This window comes from Alligator sinensis, unplaced genomic scaffold (genome assembly GCF_000455745.1).
Source record: "Alligator sinensis unplaced genomic scaffold, ASM45574v1 scaffold1777_1, whole genome shotgun sequence".
Lineage (NCBI taxonomy): Eukaryota > Metazoa > Chordata > Crocodylia > Alligatoridae > Alligator > Alligator sinensis.
The window spans coordinates 120,493-142,388 of NW_005843174.1; the positions used below are offsets into that span (position 1 = coordinate 120,493).

A 21,896-nucleotide genomic window follows, 5' to 3' on the forward strand; every position below is an offset into this window, starting at 1 on the left:
TGCTATAACTGACTGTCATCTGAAACAAATACTCTTTAAAGCAAAGGAATCCACCCTGCTGCTCGCTGTGTCAAATCTTTGCTTTGATCCTATTTTGTACTTTTATCTTTGCAAGACATTTAGATTGAAAATTACTGCAACTTTTACAGCACAAAGAGAAACAAAAGGTCACACAGAAGGAGAATCTGTGCAAAACTGTCATAATTCAATCTAAACTAATTGATGGATATCACATATGCAACTATTCTGCACTTGCTGAACATGGGGAGAATTAAAACCTGGAGCATATGGACTGCTTTATTAGCTTATAGTTTCATATACCTAATGAATAGTGCACAGTTCTATTCTCTCTAAGGACTCAGTATTACTTACTGTTAATATACCATTGTGATAAAGGTCTGCATAAAAATACCCACATAGTAAGAGACAAATGTTTGATAATGCATTTTATCTAGAGAGAGACAAAAATGTCTAATAAAGTTTTACATATGAAAAATACCTAGACTTACCTTCTTTCATAAAGCAACATTAATACTTTCTGTATTAAGATACCCAGTGCAATCAAGGAAGTTGATGCATACCAGTGAAACATAAGCTTCAAAAGACTTACCATAGTCTCAGATAACCCAGAAAATGTTAAAAGGAATTATTTTCTGAAGAAAGCAAATTTTCTCCTGGACTAATTCAACATTACTGTTTTGGCTCTCATAGCACCAACAAATGCTTTCAAATAATTTTTTTTATTCTTCCAATACCTCTTTCCATTCCCTTTCTACTATTTAAATGAACAGTAAATTCATTGGTAGCAACAAGTAACAGGCAATTAACTGTTGTGACCTTTTCAGGAATGTTTTAAAATGGAATAAGATGAACAAGAGTTAAGAATATAAAATAATATTTTTTGTTATGTTCACAATTAAGAGTTTTCAATTAATCTCTCTCTCATATGCACACACATACGCACACAGCAATAATGCAGTTAAGTACCTAATATTCAGGACACTTAGAAAAAAAATACCACCATACATCTTAAAACGCCCTATAATCAAAGGCAAATACAAGTTACTGGCGATCTGGATGAATTATAATTGTAAACCCAGAATACTTCAGAGATATAAAAGAACTAGGTATTCTCCCTCAAATCTTTAAAATTTAAATTCTATTTTGAACAATTGGAAACAAGCAACTAAAAAGTATCCAGGACCAGTTGTTAGCCCTACAGTCTAATAGGCACAAGTTAAAGTGTAAGATTTCTGCTATTTGCAAGATTTCTGTTATTTGCAGCTTTTTTTTTTTTTTTAAATGATAGCTCCAACAGTTGGAAAAGTTTTCTATTATCATTAAAATTTTTCTGTGTTTTGAGTGAACATTTCTAAGCTGAGGTATGGTTCCATCTCTAAGCCCATTCAATACTACCCTTCCTCCTGAAACTACCAAGACAGACACAAATAGAAGTGGGGGGGCAGGGCTCTTGATTTTCCAAAAACCTATTGATAAACGCCAAAAAACAAGCCAAGGAAGGAAACCCATGTCAACTCTTCAGTCCTTTTACATTTCACCATTGCTAGTGTCATAGACAAAGCTGGCTACAGGCAGCCTTAGCTGAGGTGATCTAGTTGGGGGATGGTCCTGCTTTGAGCAGGGGACTAGACTAGATGACCTCCTGAGGCCCTTCCAACCCAAACTTCCTGGTTCTATGATATGTTTTGACATACTGGTAAGTTTATCAGAAAACATTCAGATCATCCAACCAACATCATCGACATTCCTGTTTAGTGCAAATGTTTGTTTGTACTAGTGACCCATAAGTGAGAAATTAATGCAGTACTTGTTTTTACTGAAATATATCACCATGTGTTATTTCCTCCCATGCCTATGCTTCTAACTAGATAGCTTTAAGTTCAGCACATCCCAAAAATCTCACCAAAATAAAAAATTTATGAAGTATTACAAAAGCCCGTGCCATATCTCACATTATTGCATGCTCAAGTTGTAGTCTATATTAGGCCTGTGCAAAGCTGCAGTCCCTGACTTGATTTAGTGGAGATTCGGACCAATTCGGTGGCCGAATCTCTGAACCTAAATTGAATCAGAGGACCCTTTAATTTCTCTGAATCAAATAGGAACCCTCTGAATCAATTCAGAGATTCAGACATAGACACAGCTTTAAATGTTTTTTCTACATACCTCTAGGTAGCAGGCGACTCGTGAGTGCTGTGATGCTGGGGCACATGGAGTGTCCCACAAGAGCACAGGGGCTCCCCAGCGTGCTCAGCAGCAGACACAGAAGTGGACCAGAAGCACTTCCAGTCCACCTCCGGATCTGCCGGGAGCGTGCAGGCCCCACCCCATATTCCCCCTGGTTTGGCAACTGGTGCCTCCTAGGTCTGGGGGGGCATCTGGGGTGCCCCCACAGCTGATTGCTAAGCCGGTCCAATTCCAGGTTCGTTGCTGAGCACATGGAGGGCCCCCTGCACTCCTATAAGATACTCCATCTGCCCCAGCATTGCACCATTCACAAGCCATGCTGGTACCTCAAGGTATGTAGAAAAAGCATTTAAAGCTGTGTCTATGTCCAAATCACTGATTCTCCGAATCGGCATCAAATCTTCGGATTCGGCCTAATCAGTGATCCAAATCAATTAATTGAATTACTGTTCCAGATTTGGGCCGAATCCAAATCCAAATTGAGTAGGGCCTGCTTCACACACCCCTAATCTATTCGTCTCGACAGACATACTCAATGTCAGTGTTCTGACTAAAATTATGCTCCAGCTCCTGTAAGTCTAAAACCTAAATAAAAACTACCAATTACAATAGGCACTAAAAATGGTTCTCATTTTAACAAAGCTGTCATGGAGGAGGACATCTATGGAAGTGGCAGTAGGAAGACTGCCAAGGCAAAACTATTTGCCAACTCTGTATGGGCAGGTTCAGAGATCTGAGGGAAGGACAGAAGAAAGGCAGGTTAGGCCACTGAATCCACACTTACAAAGAGCCAGAGAGCAGCAGTTACAAATCCTATATAGGAGCTGTGCCTGGAACAAATTTTAAGATCAAGTCCCAGGGTCTAGAGTAGCAGTCAGAAAGGCTACAATTTTGCATTGCAACCTATTCATTGGTGCAGTTTCTATCCTTTCAATATTCGCACAGTTCTCCAGACAAACCCTGCATCCTCTGACTTCGGTTCACTTGGCAGTAGCTTGGGAATCTCACTTTGGTGCAGGAAAAATTATTATACTACTTATCCAAATTCTCAGGTTGGTGTATTTTGAAACACTACTTGAAAAATACCAGAATCAGTTCCATGGCAAGAGTTTCATTTCCATGAAGATTAATGGCAATTTTCAATAACAATGTTTAAAGACTTACTTTCTATAATATGAAATACTTATTTTCCAGAAACAACCTGATGTTTTGTTAGAAGAAAAAATGACTTAGTACAGAAAATCTAAAAATAATACAATGCCTAAGAATAAAACAAAGAATTATGATAAATATGTGAAGTAAGTGTACATGGGGAAAAAATGTAGTGTTTCTCAGCAAAACTCACCACCTGGACACAAGAGCAGGCTGACATTGTATACCTAGACTTCCTAAAGGCCTTTGATCTAGCATCCCACAATGTCCTCAAGAGAGAGTCAGGTGGGTGAGAAACTAGCTGCAGGATAGGACCCAAAGAGTCATAGTGAACGGATCCAAGTCATCCTGGAGAGAAATGGGCAGCATTTCTGTGTCCCACAGAGGTCACTGCTTGGCCCAGTACTTTTCAAAATCTTTATTAACGATTTGGATGTGGGGGTGAAGAGGTCACTGGACAAGTTCGCAGAAGACACCAAGTTATGGGGGAGCACAGTCACACTTGAAGATACAGGCTACAGATACAGGCAGACCTAGACAGGCTAGCAAGTTAGGCTGGTCAGAACCTCATGAAGTTCAACACTGAGAAATGTAAAGTGCTCCACCCTGGGATGAGCAACCCCCAACACACCTACAGGCTTGGCGGCACCAAACTAACTAACACCACAAGTGAAAGGGACCAGAGGGTAATAATAGACCACAGGATGAATATGAGCCTGCAGTGCGATGCTGTAGCCAGTAGGGCAAATAATACTCTGGCATGCATCAATCGATGCATCTCCATCAAAATCAAGGAGGTGATTCTTCTGCTCTATTCAGCAGTGGTGAGACCACAGCTGGAGTACTGTGTCCAGTTCTAGACACCACACTTTAACAAGGACATGGACAAGCTTGAGAGAGTCCAAAGAAGAGCCACCCATATGTTCAGAGTCTTATACAGCAAGCCATATGAGGAAAGGCTGAGGGATCTGGGATTTTTCAGCCTCAAGAAAAGAAGGCTAAGAGGGAACCTGGTAGCAGCTTACCACTACACTAGGGGAGTACATTAAGGGCTCAGTGCACAACTGTTCACCAGGGCACCTGAGGGGAAAACTAGGAGTAATGGCCACAAAACACCTGGAAGACCAATTCAGGCTCAACATTAGGAAAAACCTCTTCAAAGTCAGGGTGTCCAGACTCCCGAATAAGCTCCCTCCAGAGGTGGTACAATCACCTACCCTGGAAATCTTCAAGTCACCTTACTGGGGTCACCTGACCCCCAGTTATCTTTCCTGCTTGGTGCAGGGGCTGGACCCGATGATCTTCCAAGGTCCCTTCCAGCCTTACAGTCTATGAAACTATGAAAAGTGTATTAATCTGTGCTGAGTTCCATGCTACCATCTCTAGACTGCTACCAGCACTACAGATAATTCTCTCTAGTATTTGTCACTCACTCTGCTATTTCTACAGGATGCTCCAGTGAAGACATAACACAGCTGGCATCATTGCAAATTAAAATAGAAAAAGAGAGAAAATTAAGACTACCCTACATTTAGACTACCCTTTTCAAGGGAAAAAAGAGGAGAAAAAAAGCTGACTCCTGGAAAACCCAGTAATTTCCAGCAAAATTAGAGTAAAAGCATAAAAGCAAAAGAGCATCTGAATTAAGCTTTAATAATGCCACAACCTCTGCAAAATGACTATTTCCCCCCCAAGGAAACATGGACTTTTAGTCCTTGAATTGCCTCCGGCTATTTCCTTCATGTATTGACATTTCAACTTAAAAATGTAAACAGTTCGCTTACCAGAAGTATAGGAAAATGTGTTGCATACTGCAAGTGGCGAAGGTCATAGCTGGAAGGAAAAATCAGTTCTTTCAGTCTTTCCCGCTTGACTGTCTTCTCACTGTTAACTGAGATTCTTCTGTCTAACGAAGAGTTCACATTCTCACAAGACTCCGCAGGCATCGGAGAAAAAATCTAAGTCATGTAGAACAAACGGTTAAGGTATTTGTAAACAGAGACATTCAAAATTTAAACAATCGTATGGTAGGACTGAGTTTGCTCTTATTTACAGGTTTTTCATACCAGCGTAACTATTTAACATGGGAATTCCACTGGTGTAAGTGCAATAAGTATTAGGCCCAATGTTTAACAGATAGACATTACTCCAAATATTGTGCATGAAGTACTAGCAGACAAAAGCAGTCCGCAATTGAAGTAGTATTACAGTTTACTTCCCTTGTGTAACTTCTAACTTGCAACAAAGAAAATACAAATTACATTTTATTCAAAAGACAGAAAGACAAAGGAATGGAAAGACAAAAAGCTGGATTCATGGAAATTAGAGGAGAGATGCCTTCTGGACAACATATAAACTGATATGACGATATCACTGGGAAAGATCTCCGGTAGATACAGCCTCAGTTCTACATGGTGTACTGGCTTTAAAGGGGTGGGCGTAGGTATAGCAGTCTGTGTAGATGCAGTTCAAGGGTCAGCAAATAATACCAACAATTAGAGATAAGTTGTGAAATTCAGAAGTACTCCAAATTCAACAGACAGGACAAAAAAAGAAGACTCAATCAAATGAAAAGCCAAGTTACAGAACAGCAATTTGGGGTGTGACCAATTAGTATAAAAGAAATATGATTACACATGCATATTAATGCAACAGTCCTCTAACTATACTGAAAAGGGCACAAAAGACAACTGTATAAACCAATGAGACAGCTGTGAAAGAATTAAGCAACGCTGTCAAAAGAAGATATATGGCTGTATTAAAGATGACAATACCTTGCATGCGTTATATTAGTGACTGTAAATGAAAGAATACAGGGTATATTAAAAAAATAAGATTGCTCAAGTTCAGGATCAAGCAGAACACATTTCTGGTGCACACAACAGGCAAGAGACAAGGAAATGAATAGTGTGTAGAAAAAAAAATTAAACCTACTGGGAATTCCGAACCAAAATCAGTCTTAAAGTCATTCTTGTCTACATCATCAAAAATATTAGTGGTTCCTGAGTCAATGCCCATATGTTCCATAATGCTATGATCCTAATAAATCAGGGAAAAAATAAACTTCAGTCAGATAACAATGAAAGCCTAGTTTGACTGGTCAGAAGGTAAAATCAAAAATTCCAGCCATTTAATAGTTAATGTTTAAAATTAGGCAAGAAACAATTCTAGTATCTGTATTCACAACATCCCCCAATTCATAAGCACTTTCCACTGTATACCCATATACTGAGAATAATCAAGGACAGGGATCAAAAGAGGAGGGGGAGAGAGAGGAAGAGAGACACTGGTGACCATCCATGGGGACTCTTCTGGAACTCAAAACTGCTTCCCACTCATAGCACTGCCTGCCTTCTCCCAAGTGTTCCTGCTTCTTGGTACAGCTGTCACTGAGAACACCATGGAATGCAATTTATATACACTCTACCTCTTTCAAGGCAAATTTGGCTAAGATGATTGAAAATCTTAGAAAACACTTAAAATGGTCATCAGCACTACTGGGACTGTGCTGCATGATCATTATGTAATTAAGGGTCTAATCCAAAACCCACTAGATTGATTTTTATTAGTTCTGGAACAGACCTGAAGAGCTGATCTTTTCCTACACTTCAAATTGCACCTTAGCTTTCACATTTCAATAATAAGTACTTGTATTACTATATTCAGTTCATAGGACATAAATATAGGGATTAGGTATGTGCTATATATACACAAGTATGTGTTATACGGTTACGTATGGTTACAGGTATGTTTGGGATACACCAGATAAACCAGAAAAGGATTTTCATGTTCAAATCTCCTTTAATTGTTAAAAGATCATGCTTAAAATGCTGCACTCCTTGGTTGGAGATTTGTTTTCAATTAAAGGATGCTACTAAAACTTAATATGCAAGAAATAGGTGAAGACATGCAGTTTACCTCCAATTTCATATCATGGTCCTTGGAATAATGTTCATCCACAGTTTCTCCAGTAGGTGAGCGTGGTCTAGTAGCCGTAGTGATTGACAAGTCTCCACGTGATATTAAAGTGCACATATAGGCATCATGTGAAAAAACATCATGTCGGATGAACTCAGAAAATAGCAGCACCAGATTCACAAATTCAGTCTTCTCGTACTCACTATTCGGGTCAGCTACCAAAAAAAACCATAAAAACCTTTCTTAATAGAAATTTAATAAACATTTGCTTTTCAGGTCTACAAAAATGCAAAACTCTGCAATGTGTTTTGTGTCAACAGCCATTTCTTTAAAAAACAGCTTTTGACCCCTAAAGATCGCTTTTCTTCTCTATATAACAAATTATTTCTAATTTAATGACACACCACTAAAACACTTTGCCTTCCTACCACTTCCTACATAGAGGTGGGTTCCAAAGAAGTCTATTCCACACACAAACTTGCACCAATTTGTGTAAAATGCAAATCCAAAATTCAAATATTTCCAAAAATTGAGAGGTATGATCAAGTTCTACAGAGAAGAAAAACTTATTCTTGTCCTTAAGATTTTGATTAAAGAGATACTTATTTCTGCTGCTGGAGTAAACTTTAGTACATCTTTTAGGACATGTATTTACATTTTTAAATCAAAGATTATAATTACAAACAAACTGAACAATTATAAATACACCAAACATAGAAGGGGAAGCCAAAGGGAAAAAACAATAGACCAGATTTTAGACATTTGAAAGTGCACAATAGATATTTTGATCATTTTACCTAGGTTCTCTTTTTTCTCTGTATTTCTCTCATGTAATAATTTATGAGCATATTACTTATTGTAAAAATACACCAGAATCTTTCCCTCTTTCCATGTCACTGAATAAGGGTTCAGAGGGGGCATGTATTCACCCACCTGGGCATTTTCCAATAAAAGTGATATTTTTCTTATTAATGGCCTTTTTAAACATTATGCTTTAATTCCATTCAAAGTGTTTCAGGATACATGCAGATGTTACTCCTGGATTGACCTAACTAGCATTAGGTAGGTCAATATAAACACCAAACTGTACATACACTAAGACAGTTCAGATCAGGCATAAAGTGACCAGCCCAATGTAGTGTAATTCACCTAAGAAGCTCCGCTACGTAGATCAGGCTAAACCATGCCCAATCTAACCAAATGTGTGTGCACTTTTAGAGCGCGTCCCTGGGGTTGGGAAAGCTCAGCTGCTCACCTCAACCCCAGGGCTGTTTTTTCTACCCCTCCCTGCCACCCAGACCTGACCAGGCTATTTTAACCTTCCTGACCCCCACCTTCCCCCCGCAGTCCTGGACAGACAACCTTCCACCCATGCTCCTAACCACCCCAGCTTACTTAGATCTCATTCCCAGCACAGCTCCTAACACCAGCAAATATGTACGCAAGTGGGACCCACTATACCGTCACACAGAGTAATCATAGCTTGGGTCCCAGGAATGTCCTCATCTACCCTTAGATAATTATTTCTTTTCCAGCTTCACAAAAAAACTGTGTTTATTTTATCCATAACTGTGCTGAAGCATAGATAAGCAATAACTTTCTTTTGGCAGTGAAATACAGTTATAACAAGTAAGAAAAGTTTATCAACATGAATGATCAAGTATGCATTATTGTCAATGTATCACTGCACATTGACAAAGAAACAAGAATGCTCTTAATCATAGGTGACTGATGGGGAGGGTATGAGGGGGCATGTGCCAGCCCAGTCCCTGCCACCGCAACCAGCTTCTGCAGGTGTTAGCCAGCCCCGTCCCCTCCACCGCTGCTTCTGCAGAGGCTCGCCAGCCCAGTCCCCTTCACCACCGGCTTCTGCAGAGGTTCGCCAGCCCTGCCCCCGCTGCTGACACCGCCTCCAGCTTCTGCAGGTCCTCAACAGCCCTGTCCCCTACACAGACACCTGCTTCTGCGGGTGTCCACCCAGACTCAGGAGGCACCAGTCACCCATGTTCTTAATGTTTGTATTGGTCATAGCAATACAAATTTTGTCAGATTTTTAACATTAAGGCTTGTAATCATGCAATGGTATTGTAGTGCTATAACATAACTTCTTTATTAGGAAATAAAACTTCCATTTAGTAAGCTACCACTAATTCAACCAATTATGAAGTATTTAAAAAGAAAAGGCTCCTATACACATGTACGGAGGGTGTTCCAACGCACTGTAATTACAAGACACTGGAGCAAATTCAACCAACTGCTGAAGCATGATAGTAACCATGCTCCAGCAGACTCCAGTGTATCAACATCTCTGACCTGAAAAATGGCAGTGGAGGTACTTTAACTAAAGCTCCTTCAACGCGCTTTAAAGCACCCGCACCACCATTTTTCAGCATGGGGATGCCAATACATGTGATGCTTCAGGCACTTTAATTACCGTGGGTCTCGGAACTGCACTAATTTAAACTACTCTCCTTTCCCCCAAACACATACACCCCTACCGGAGCACATCTGTAAACACCCAAAGTGAAGTCACACTGCAAAGATTGGAACCACTTCAAAACAACCATTTTTATACACACAAATAATTACTGTCACATTGTTATACAACTGACAGACAAACAACTCTGATTAGATCATTCCTAGCTTAAGACAATTTTTTAGTTTACTGTTGACTCTAAATGCCCTTTAAAGATGTATCTGTTCTAAATATTGTATACTACTAGACTTCTGATGCTAACAAACCTATTTCAGCACTGTCCAAAGCTTGATTAACTCCACAAAATTAATTAATATCATCTCTAAAAGATGAGAAAATTCAGACAACAGATTTAACAATACAAACATTCCTACATCAGAATGCTTTTCTAGAGACAATACTTTTCTTAAAAGCACAAAAGGAAAGGCACATGGGTCATTAAGCCTGGGATGGTCCTGGCCAGAATGAAACCATTAGCAGCTACATACAGATTTTTATAAAAGCGTTAAATTAATATTCTCTCTTGGTGTCAAGATTATAAACTTTTGAAGAACGGTGCCATTCCCATAAAAAAAAGTTATAACATCCTTCTCCCAAAAGGAAATAGAAGCCTATGTGTCCGACAACCCTAAGACCCAAGGACATTATAAATTTGTAAAAAGAGGGGGGAGGGGTCACAATGGAAACTGTGAATCAGTAACGTTACCATAATGAAACACAATTTCCATAGCATCACCATAATGAAACACAATTCCAGTAACTGGGCATAAGCTACTGCCCTGTTTTGGAACAGTAATTAATTAATACTTACATAATGAAGGAGCCTGCGTATCTAAAAACCTAAGGAGGACATTCTGGAAAACAGGAAGGCTGGAACCAGTGAGAGAAGCTGAAGAAATAGATTCCTTTTCATCGAGGACTTCTGACTCACCACACCTCTATGGAATAAAAAATACCAAATTAGCATGATACAACTTCACATTTGTTTCTCTTAACAACATAGCATCTATCTAAAGCTCATACATCTCACCAATCACTATTGAAGAGAAGCATTATTTCATCACTGTCTAGCAGTATTTTTAATATTTCTTAAGTATCTATTTAAGCATCGCATAACAAATATTAAAAAGCAGTACTTGAGAACTCCCTTCTTGTGTAAGGGGTTACAGTTACTTAAGTAAAATTCAAGCAAACAATTTTTTGGATTGTTTTCATGCAAAGACTGCAATTATAATTTTGACAAAGGAGGTTAATCTTGTTTTATATGCCAGTTTCACCAATTTAAAATAAAAAGCTCAGGACCCCCAAACCAAACTCCCTCTGCTCCCTTTCACTTCTCCCATTCTGAAAACAGTGTCAGACTGGTAGTCTATACTGGGGTGAACCAAGTAAGATCGGATGGTCATTTTAATGCGATCTAACCTTCCCAAACTTCTGTACTTAGCCTAGGAGTTGAGCTGGATAAGGGTGTTTGAAAGATAACTGTAGATACTTCTATTTCATGTGAAACATTTTCACTATCCCTCCATTTTAAGCAGAAAATTAAGGCAGTTTTACTTACTGTACTGCTAACAACTCTATATAAGATACTAGTTTCCTTCAAAGTTGCCTTCAAACTTTCTAGAATTATCTGTACACTTCCTAGCCCATCAAGAAAATGATCATTGATAGGCATAATCAGGTATATTCAGCTTAAAACACTCATTTCTTCAAGATACCACCCATAGTAGTTTATATGGATGGATATGGAGAAGTAAATCCTAACAAAGAAAACAAATAGGAAAGTAGCTAGCATTATGGTAGCAGAAATCTCCATCATTCAAAGGTAAATTTATGATTTAAAAACAAAAATACTTGAAAATATAATATCTATAAAATAATACAAAAAAAAGATAATTTTCCTTCATTTGCTGGTTTTTACATGCATGTCACCACACTGTTCTAGAACTGAAAAACTTACTTCTGCCTCAATTTCTGCTTGTCTCTTTTCCAGGAGTTTTGCTACAGCCATGGCCCTGTATTTTCCAGATCTTTTACAGCTCACTGCCCATTCACAAAGCAATGTTACAACAGCTTCATCATTAGGGGCAACCTGTAAAAAAACAAATTGCATTTTACTCATTCAGTAAGAGCACTATTACCTCTCTAGGACCAAAGTGTTAATAAGTTCATACAGGCACTGTCTAACATCCTTTAAATTTTTTAAGTTACAGATGGCTGTTATGCATAACAGCAGAATTTTCCTGTTGCTATTACTCCTATTCATAATGCAAATTCTTATTCCTTGTGCCTGAAACATGTGAATAGGAACACCTTGTAGGAATGCAGCACACCACTCTGATCCTTTTATGGAGACACCATATTTAATACGACTGAGCAAAATCTAACTAAAATAAAGAAATCAATGGAGGTTCAAGATAATTTGTTTCTCTTCATCAAATGACTTCCAAATTACTAATACTCTCCTGAACTAAAGTACCCAGAAATGAATGACACATAATAGCAGCCAAATCACTACCACTCTACCAGAAAGCCTATCACCTGGCTGTAATGTGAAATCTCTGTGTATTAGATTGAAAATTGCACAATAAATAATTTTTATACATCTATCCTACCTTATATCATACCAAGCTGTTGCAGGGCACTGAGATGTGCCTGCTCCTTTAAGAGAACAAGCAGCCTGAGAGGTCGCTTATAGGTGTTACAGGGGAGCTAATGAGGGACTCGCCTGACCAGAAGGAGACTCAGGCTTAAGCTATGCAAGCCCAAAGACCATACGAGTCAGGTAGTCTCTCCCTCAGCAAGTACAAATAGGGTTACCATATTTTCAGTATCAAAAAAGAGAACACCTAGGAGAGGGAGGGGTGTAAGGGGGAGGGGGGAAAAGGAGAGAGGGGAGGGGCATACGATTGGTGGAGACAGTGATATACCTGTGCCCTACCTCTGTCCCTCACTCCCAAGCCCTGCTGGTGCCCCTCACTCCCAACCCACAGCACCCTGCCCCCCAGCGCTGTGGGTGTCTCTCATTCCTGACCTGCAGCCCCCTGCCCCTCAGGTGTCCCTCACTCCTGACACGCAGCCCCCTGCCCCTGCTAATGCCCCTAACTCCTGACCCACAGCCCCCTGCCCTCCAGCCCTGCCATTGCCCCTCACTCACAACCTGCAGCTGCCTGCCCTCCAGCCCTGCTGGTGCCCCGCACTTGGGACCCACAGCCTGCATCCCCCTGCCCCCAACTACTAACCCGCAGCCTCCTACCCCCCGCCCAGCCCTGCTGCCCACGCAGCTCCCGCATGCGTGCTTGTCCATGCACACACACCCCCATCTCTGTACCCATCTCTGTACCTGGCAGTGGCTTGCCAGGGCCTGCGCATGGAGCAGGTGACCCCTGGCAGCAAATCATCTTGCCCACTGCTCCCAGCCCCAAGCAGCCAGGCCAGGAAAACAGAGGCAGGGCAAAAACCCAGACATTTGCTTGCATTTAAAAATCCTGCCTAGACACAGGGGGCCAAAAAGAGGACAGGAAAACCCAGATGTATGGTAACCCTAACAAAGTGAGGAACTCTGGGCTATAGGGCAGCAGGGCTCCTAAAGGAAACTGGATTGAGCTAAACAACTCTGCAGGCCTGGAAACAGAGTTAAGTTCCCTAGGTAGAGAAAGGCTGGTTTACAGTCAAGCAGCCTTTGTTTTACAGTAGCCCCTAAAGGGTTTCAGGTGCATACCAGTGGTCCACATGCCCCAGGGGAGGACTGAGCCAGGAGCAGGGGGTCCAAGAGCCCAAGGCAGCCCGAAAGCATAGGCTAGACTGCAGTAGAACCCTGGACTGGAAGGTATACCTTCTGGGAGATGAGGAAGGTTTGCTCTCTTAAGGGGGCAGAAGGCTGCTTCTGCTTTATGTGTTTCTGTTATAGCCTAGGGGCTTATGGTTTATGTTACTGTTTAATCTAGTAGTTTGGGTTGGGACTGTAAAGGGAAGTTACGGAGGTCCCATTAGTGCTTGAGGGGCATCCCCATTCCAGGGGCAGGCTCCAGGCCTGAGTTATTGTTGAGCCCAGAGAAGAATGGAGTACAGAAGCACAACAAGATTGGGGCCAGGGGCCCAGTGAAAGTGATAAATCAAAGCTAGCGCCTCAAAGCCAGGTCCAATGCAGCAGGCCTAGGCTAGAAGACCTAGCAAGATTAAAGGGGTATAGGCCAAGGAGGCAGAGGCCCAACAGAGGAAACAGTGCTACCGTAATACCTGTGAGGCATGAGATGTGGTATAGGGGAGGATTTGGAACCACACAATTAGCCCTTATGGCTTGAGGTGCCCTGTGCAGCACAGTTATGGAGTGAGGCCCAGCAAGGGGTCTGAAGACCAGTGAGGACTAGTGGAAACCCTAAAGGGGGTCATCAGAATTGGGACCATGCAAAGACCCATGGCATGCTATTTATTATTTTATCATCAAGGAGTAACTGGCAAGACAGGAATGTGCCCTAGAGGCAGAGGGGGCACAGTCACGGAGCTCCAAGGTGGGCATCATGGGCATGCCTGCGACCCCAACTTGCGATAAACCCATGCCTAATTTACCCTCAATTATCATCCATGAAACTGTTTTGAGATTCATGTTTCCCAACTCTCACTCCCACACTGAATATCTGCTCTTTTATAGTATTGTACTGTTAGGCATACTACCTGGCATAACACCAGTTAAGTCAATTTTTTGTTAATCTCTCCCCATGGTTCTAGTTTCTTTGGATCCATACAGAACATGGATGCTGCTACATCTTCACTAGTTTTTCAAATACTTCAACATTTAGCATAAGCCACAAGTTAAATACTCTTTTTACTCCTTCCTATGGAGTAAAGCTACATTACAAAATTTAAATTTTAACATGTAAAAGTATGTAAAACAGACAAAAAACAAAACATACTCTGGAGAACTATGAAAAAAGTTACAAGCAGTAATGATGAACTGTTTCATGATTATCTGCATAATCATCCTTCTTACAATCATTTTAAGCCACTGGTAGAAAATGACATTGGGTCACTATGCAAAATATTTCCCACAAAGTATCATAGAATCATAGAATTAGGGTCAGAAGAGACCTTGTAGATCTTCAAGTCCGACCCCCTGCCTGGGCAGGAGGGAAACTGGGCTCAAGTGCCCCCAGCCAGGTAGGCATCGAGCCGCTTCTTAAAGACCCCCAGGGTAGCAACCCATCCACCACCACCCTCTGAGTACGACCCTTCAGTCAATTAGCAATCCATCTGACCGTGTAGGCATCGATGCCACAGTCGCCTAGTTTTTTAATGAGGATGGGGGGGGAGACAGTGTCAAAGGCCTTGCTGAAGTCCGGAAAGACTACATCCATGGTGACACCTGCATCCAATGCTTTTGTGACCTGATTGTAAAAGGCAATCAGGTTGGTCTGACATGACCTGCCCCTAATGAAACCATGCTGGTTGCCCCTGAGCATCATCCCCGATGCCAGCCCATCACAGATGTGCTCCTTGATGATCTTCTCAAAGAGTTTCCCCAGGATTGAGGTAAGACTGATGGGCCTATAGTTGCCCGGGTCCTCCCTCCTCCCTTTCTTAAAGATGGGGATCACATTGGCTATCTTCCAGTCATCTAAGTACATCTATGCTTAAGCAGGCCAGGGAAAGTTTTCTTGAAGACTTCAGAAAAGTGTAAAAGATAAAATGCAGAAACCTGACTTTGCATAGTTAGAAATGCAGAATGACAAAATAGTCCTGCATCTTTCCCGATTAAAATAAAATAATTAAGCTATCTGTTGTAGACGAAAGCAGTCTTAAAGTTGCAAGTATTGATACAGCATATTTTCAGACCACTGATATTTTACAGTCTACATTGACATTGACCTACTCTCCTTTCACCTAGCAATAGAGGACAAGACAAGACCTGGAAAAAACGTGATTCTGTAGCTTACAGAGGTTCTAATAAGAAGCTTAACAAAAATATTTTAGGTCACCAGTTTCCTATAGCAGCAACAGTCTTGCATATCACTTCTTAGTCCTGGGTAGGGAAAACAAAAACGAAACTGGGAGTTTTCTACTCCTTATGCGAAACAAAACCTACAAGAAAGGAGAAATGATGTCTGCTCCTAGTAAGACACATACCGAGTGCCAGTTTTTCAGAAGTATTTAGGGCATGGAACTCCAGTTGAAGGCTTTCTGGTAAACAAAGTAGTAAAGAAGCAAGAAATGTAGACTCTTACAGGAATGCTTCAAGTCATGAGGCAAACGTTTTCCGATTGCATCAGAGATGGTCAAATCTATGAACTATTAGGAGGAAAGTTTTGGTATTTATTTGTCCCTCCTGTTCAGGTTATCAGGTGTGATGTTGAGCATACATAGTAGTATCAAGTTGGGAAAGATCAAGAAAGGTATGAACTATTCACCATGATGTCATGGGCTTAGGTACCAGGTAGGAGCATGTTCAGTGGAGTGAGTGTTTTAGCAGGAATGAGTGTTGGCATACACCTGAGGTAAGAAAAGCTGACTGGTGAAATAGTGATGGAGATGTATCTTTGTTGCATGTATGATGATTGACAGCTGACTGATAGGTGTGTGCAAGTTCTGATCGGTTCAAGACTGTGGGGTGACTTTGGCCCTTAAAAGGTCAATCAGCTCTGGTCAATCCAGTCAGTCCCATGAACTAACTCTTTGAAAGTCATTCAGTCTTGATTCATTCCATCCTTGGTGACTCTCAGAGGGAGTGGTCTTGGAGTTGGTAAAAGTCTCCTTAAGAGAACTCTCCTTGTGTGGACCTGGGAAACTCGCTTTGGATCAAGAACCCAAGTTGAAAAGTTACCTGTTGGAGCCCAGGAAGTTGAGAGATTCATAGAGATAGGCTTACTTTTAAGTGGACTGGTAAACTATCGCCCTACCCTCAATAATCAAGGGAACCTAGTTACTGTTCTGAACTTGGGAAGCTCTGTCAGAATAGAACTGAGGATCCTGAGTGTGTGATGCTGTGTGTTTGGGAATTGGATACTTACCTGAGTGGTGGTGTTTCTGTATGAATTGTATGCAAGAACATAAGAGTTTTGAGTGCTTGAGTGAGGAATCAACTAAGTGATCTGAGTGAGTGAAAGTTGCAGTGTGCTGTAGTTTCAGGCAAGCAGCACTGTGCACTCCCTGTGGAAGGGGGAGGGACCTGAGCTTGCTTAAAGGATTTCTAGATTTGTTCAATGTGGTCAAGACTTTGTTGTTAGATTACTGAGGTTTTCGACTGTCTTTTATTTTTAATAATTCTCTAATTATTCTATTGTAATTTTTAATAATTACTCTAATTATTCTATTGTATATAATTAATTCTACACAAAAACAACTGAAGTAGCATTATGGGGCAAAACCACTTATGATGCCTACCTCAGTGCCCTGATAACTTGCTAGCTTAATTTCAAATCCTAGCGGAACTGTAAGGCCAAAACACATACCAGTATATTACATTACTAAAAATTAACTTGGTTTACAAAACAACCCAAAGCAAAATGGTAGAAGTCAGAGAAAGCTCACCTTGCTTTCTGAAATCTAAAAGTTCAAGTTACTCTTAAGGATGGTTGTGATTTTTTCCTTTTGAATGGGTAGAGCATCTTATAGTACAATAGAAGAAAATAGGATATTTGTGCACTTTGCAAAAAAATAAATAAATAAACAAGCATTTACTTCTTTCAGAAAATACAGTCTACAAATTTAAGGTCTACAGATTTAATTTAATCTTTAATCCCATTTCACCCTGAATTTATAGAAGAACTGTCAGAATATTTGGGAAAAAAACAAATGTCTTTTCTTAAAAATCCTTTAAAAATGCTCTTTCTTGGTCTGTTTTAAGGCCTACCACAAACAAACTAGGGGGGAAAAAAACTGAAACTGAAAAAAGACAGACAGCTAACCGTTTCCAAGTGTGCTATTAATATTGAAGAATTGTCAACCCAAATATAAAAATAACTTCAGATTCTACAGCTACAAATAAAAATGCAACTAAATTTTTAGGGATAAGATAACAACAAAGAGCTCAAAAAAGCATATGTAACCATGCTGCTGATTTTTCTTTTTACTAGCACACACTATGTTTATTCAGAAGACAACTTCAAATGATGAGAAAAAAGGCCCCAATTACCAAACTTGTTAACACAGCTATCTATTCCAGAATCAAATTACATCCAAATTCCATGTGGCTGGAAACAGTTAATTGATTTCCCCCAAATTTACATACAGCCTATAGAGCTATATTCAATTTTAGCTAAATTTGTTTAATTACTTGGGTCTGAATTGTGCAGATTTATGCACATGTTTAACTTTGTGTACATAAGTGGTCTCGTTAACAAACAGAATACTCACAGCCTTTAAAATACATTCATTAAGTCTTTGCAAAATCAGGCTGTTATCTTGTACAGTGTCTTGGAAGGGAATCAAAGATTTTATCATGTGAAAACCTTAGTTTATTTAAAAGAATAAATAGCGTGCAAAAAACCCCCACAGCTTTTCGTTAAAACTATTGTGTGCCTATAAAACATACTCAATCAACAGATTACTTTTCATAAGCAAACTTACAACATGGAAAGACAAGCAGTCCAAACCATATGTTAATTTAATCTTTTGCATTACAAAGAATATTACATTGTGTCATGATTACTGTACCTCATGACTTCCTGCCTTGTGATGCTGTCTCTCAAGAGCTGCATCTTATGATTTCCTGTCTTCTGTTAGGAATTTTCATTTGCACTTTTCAAATGTCTTTAATTTAAAAAGTAAACCTCCTGAAGATAATTATACTTTTGATCTATCTAATTCTCTGGATCTCAACTATGAATATTTCTCCTCTGCCTCATGTTCATATACATCATTCGAGGCAAAAGCAGAAGTCTATCAGATCTGCAGTGTCTAGGAACTTTTGACAATTAAAGGTTGCACTCAATATTCTTCCTTCTGGAAGGACGAACAAAGAAAGAGAATGAAAGGGAGAGTCTGATAGTATCAAGGGAGACAGAATCTTAACCACACAGCCAATTTACTGCATTATATCTATTTATTCATGTACCATTTTCTTAAACATGAAAGACCCAATTGCAGCATTACTCAGTGATGATATGGAACAGTGACGGTCACAGCTTAAGAGCAGGCTTTCAAACAGAACTAAAATGTCTCGCTCCTAGCCAAAAAGCAGGTGGGTGCAATGAAGGTGGGTGAAATACAGATTCACTTAATGCTACAAAAACAGGGGAAAGTTTTATATATTATCCCTCCTGCAATACCATAAATGTCAAATCATGGCTACAGCAAGAAAAGTAAAAACCACCACCTTACTCATCAGTGCTTCCTGTATTTCTGAGTCATGTCTGTTTAACAGTAAAAACAAGATTGTAGTCTGTAAACACAGCAACCAAAAGAGCTATAGAAGAACATGCTGGATTCTACTCTGTCTTTTATCAGCCAATTTTAATTGCAGAATGTTTATTCATGTGATAAGAGAAGAGCACAACTTAATTTTTTCAAGCTTGAAAGAATAAGCAGTTTTGGAGGGTAGGAAGAAGAGAGGAGGGTAAGGGAGAGACTTTTTTCTTACTTCCAAAGTGAAAAAATAATTTGACTTGGAAATCACTAAAGAAAGGAAATGCTACGAAGTCATTTCATGCAGTTCTTTTTCTGAACCTCACCACAGTGCAAGAGCAAATCAAAATAAACATTTCTTATTTTTAAATAAAGGGAGTGGCAAAAGTCTCTTCTCCCACCCAAAACCCAAACTGATCTTGGTTGTGTTAAAAAGGGGCTTGGAATAGGATGTTTATTTCAAGTCAGCTACAGCTGGCTATGGATGCTCTAAACTTGACTTCCTGTTATTTTGAAACCACAAAGATACTCAACACCTTTTTATTGAAGTCCTTCAACAAACGGATTTGTATAGGCCAAACCCTTGTCTCAGTGACGCCAGTGAAAAGTCCCCTCCCCCACCCCCTCACCACTGATGAAATGCAAAAAGTCTAGTTTTTCTCCAGTATACTAAAGAAGTTCATTTTTATTCTAGACAATGCTGGAAGGGAAAAAATCCCCTCCAACATGAATTTTTACTTGCAGTATTAAATGTTTTCAAACAGAATGATTAAAAATAAAATTGCCTTAATACAATCATACTCTAAATGCATCTAAATCTCTTTAAAACATACGGCCCTGCCATTTAAAAACAAAATAAACTATAAGGCTAGAGACAGAAGTTGCACATAAACTGATTTAAGGAATCAGAAACTGGTTTAAACCTGTAACAGAACAGAAGTTCAGTGCACATAAACCAGTTTTAAAATGGCCAAAACTGGTTTAAGATAAACCTGGTTGAATGTAGTATCAGACTTAACTGATTTGGGTCAAACTGGTTTATAGAACTTCTGTCCCAGATCCTTTCCTGGTTCAAGTCATATCACAGAGCAGCCCCTGCCAGATTTTCCCTCTGCTGGAGTAGAGGGAGTGAGGGCATGGGCATGGGCCACCAGGCTCAAGCAGAGGGGAGGTAGGAGAATTTAAACCCCCTCCATAACCCACAGGACCTCCAGCCTGGGTCTGCATGAGGGAGGGACTGCCACACTGCTGCCCCACCCCCAAACCCTGTCTATGCTCCAACAGGGGGTGTGGCTACACCCTGGCCAGGGCCAGCAGGATGAGGCAGGGAAAGGGGGTTTAATCCCCCACATCCCCTACTGGCACAGGACCCCAGCTGGGATCTGCCTGGCTTTCTCCGCTGCTTGCCGCTCGAACGGTGGAGAGCATGGCCAAATGCCGGCCTGAGGTGAAGGAGGGAAAGGAGGGGGGGGTTAAACCCCGCCCTCCCTCCCCTCTCCCACCAGCACGGGACCCCAGACAGGGCTGCCTGGCATTCCCTCCCTCTCCCCGCTGCTCGCTGTTCAAGCAGCAGGGGGCTTTACCAGAAACTGGCCTGAGGCAAAGAGGGGAGGGAAGAAGATTAAACCCCACTCCCTCCCCTGTCCCAATGGCACAGGACCCCAGCTAGGGTCTGCCTGGGGAAAGTGCTGAGCAGGGCAGGAAGCCAGGCAGACCCCAGCTGGGGTCCCTGACAGTGGGAGGGGGAAGGGAGGAGGGTTTAATACCTCTTCTTCCCTACGCTTCCCCTCAGGTTAGCATCTAGCCATGCCCCACACCACTCAAGTAGCAGGGAAAGCCAGGCAGACACCAGCTGGGGTCCTGTATCAGTGGGAGAGGGGAGGGAGGGGGGTTCAATCTCCCCTCTTCCCCCACCCCTTGACCTCAGGCTGGTGTTTGGCCATACTCCCTACCACTTGAGCAGCAAGCAGGGAAGTGCCAGGCAAACCCTGGCTGGGGTCCATGCCAGTAGGAGGGGGGAAAGGGATTTAACTTCCCTTACTACCCCCCCTTTGCCTCATGCTGCCACCCAAGGTCAATGTCTGGCCATGCCCCACAGTTCAGGGACAAGCTGTGCAAGGGCTGCTTCCCCCTTTTCCCTCCAGGCACACCCCAGCTGGGAACTGCGCAGACCAGGCTGGGGAGTTTAAACCCCTTCCCAAACATACTCAGCAGCCTCCTGAGACCTGGCCTGGCCTGGCCCCCTCTTCTCCCTCCTGCCCCCCTCTCCCCAGCTCAGCTTCCCTCCAGCCTTCCAGCCACTGCCAAAGGGAAGGGAGGGCTCACTCTAGCACCCCCCAGCTTCTAGCCTGAGCCACTGCAGGCATGTGGCTATATTTCTGGAATCAAAAGTGAATGTCTATTCACTTGCTTCTCAGTTCAATCTACGCAGGTTAGAATAACCTGCAAAGATTAAATCGATTCAGACTTGGGCTTTTTGAATGTTGTACTTAGCCTAAATGTTACTTTTGTTCTTATCCTTAAGACTTATGCACATACTTAACTTCAGGCATAAGAGTTATATTGTTACTTTCAGCCTGCAAATATAAGAATAATAGTCTTTCCTAGATATCCAGGAGAGCATTGAGTCTTAAAATATTAAACAACAAGAAAATGAGTCACTCTCAAAAGACTAGCTAAGCAGATGTCAGAACATGCAATTCTAGTGAATATTTTCAAAATACTTGTTAATGAATAGAAAAAGTAGGTTTTAATTCCAGGTTTTCTAAAAAAATAAAAAAATAAAAAAATCACAATCTGTTTT

General features: G+C 41.0%; 2 protein-coding genes across 8 annotated transcripts in view; one reads left to right on the forward strand and one right to left on the reverse strand.

Moving 5' to 3' along the window:
* Window positions 1–409, forward strand: part of GPR171 (G protein-coupled receptor 171) — a 2,684-nt gene extending 2,275 nt beyond the window's left edge. Inside the window, 1 exon segment of the mRNA XM_014526849.2 lies at window positions 1–409. This exon segment is cut by the window's left edge and continues 12 nt beyond it. Coding sequence (XP_014382335.1) covers window positions 1–214 — 214 coding nt within the window. The 3' untranslated portion in view covers window positions 215–409.
* MED12L (mediator complex subunit 12 like) overlaps window positions 1–21,896 on the reverse strand; it is a 226,121-nt gene that overhangs the window by 120,350 nt on the left and 83,875 nt on the right. For all 7 annotated transcript variants that reach the window (XM_025194247.1, XM_025194250.1, XM_025194249.1 and 4 more), the window contains exons 12-16: window positions 11,715–11,846; window positions 10,566–10,692; window positions 7,279–7,493; window positions 6,295–6,399; window positions 5,145–5,318 (exon numbers count right to left, since the gene is read on the reverse strand). In XM_025194247.1, the coding sequence (XP_025050032.1) occupies window positions 5,145–5,318; window positions 6,295–6,399; window positions 7,279–7,493; window positions 10,566–10,692; window positions 11,715–11,846 (753 nt within the window). The remainder of the gene's footprint in view (window positions 1–5,144; window positions 5,319–6,294; window positions 6,400–7,278; window positions 7,494–10,565; window positions 10,693–11,714; window positions 11,847–21,896) is intronic.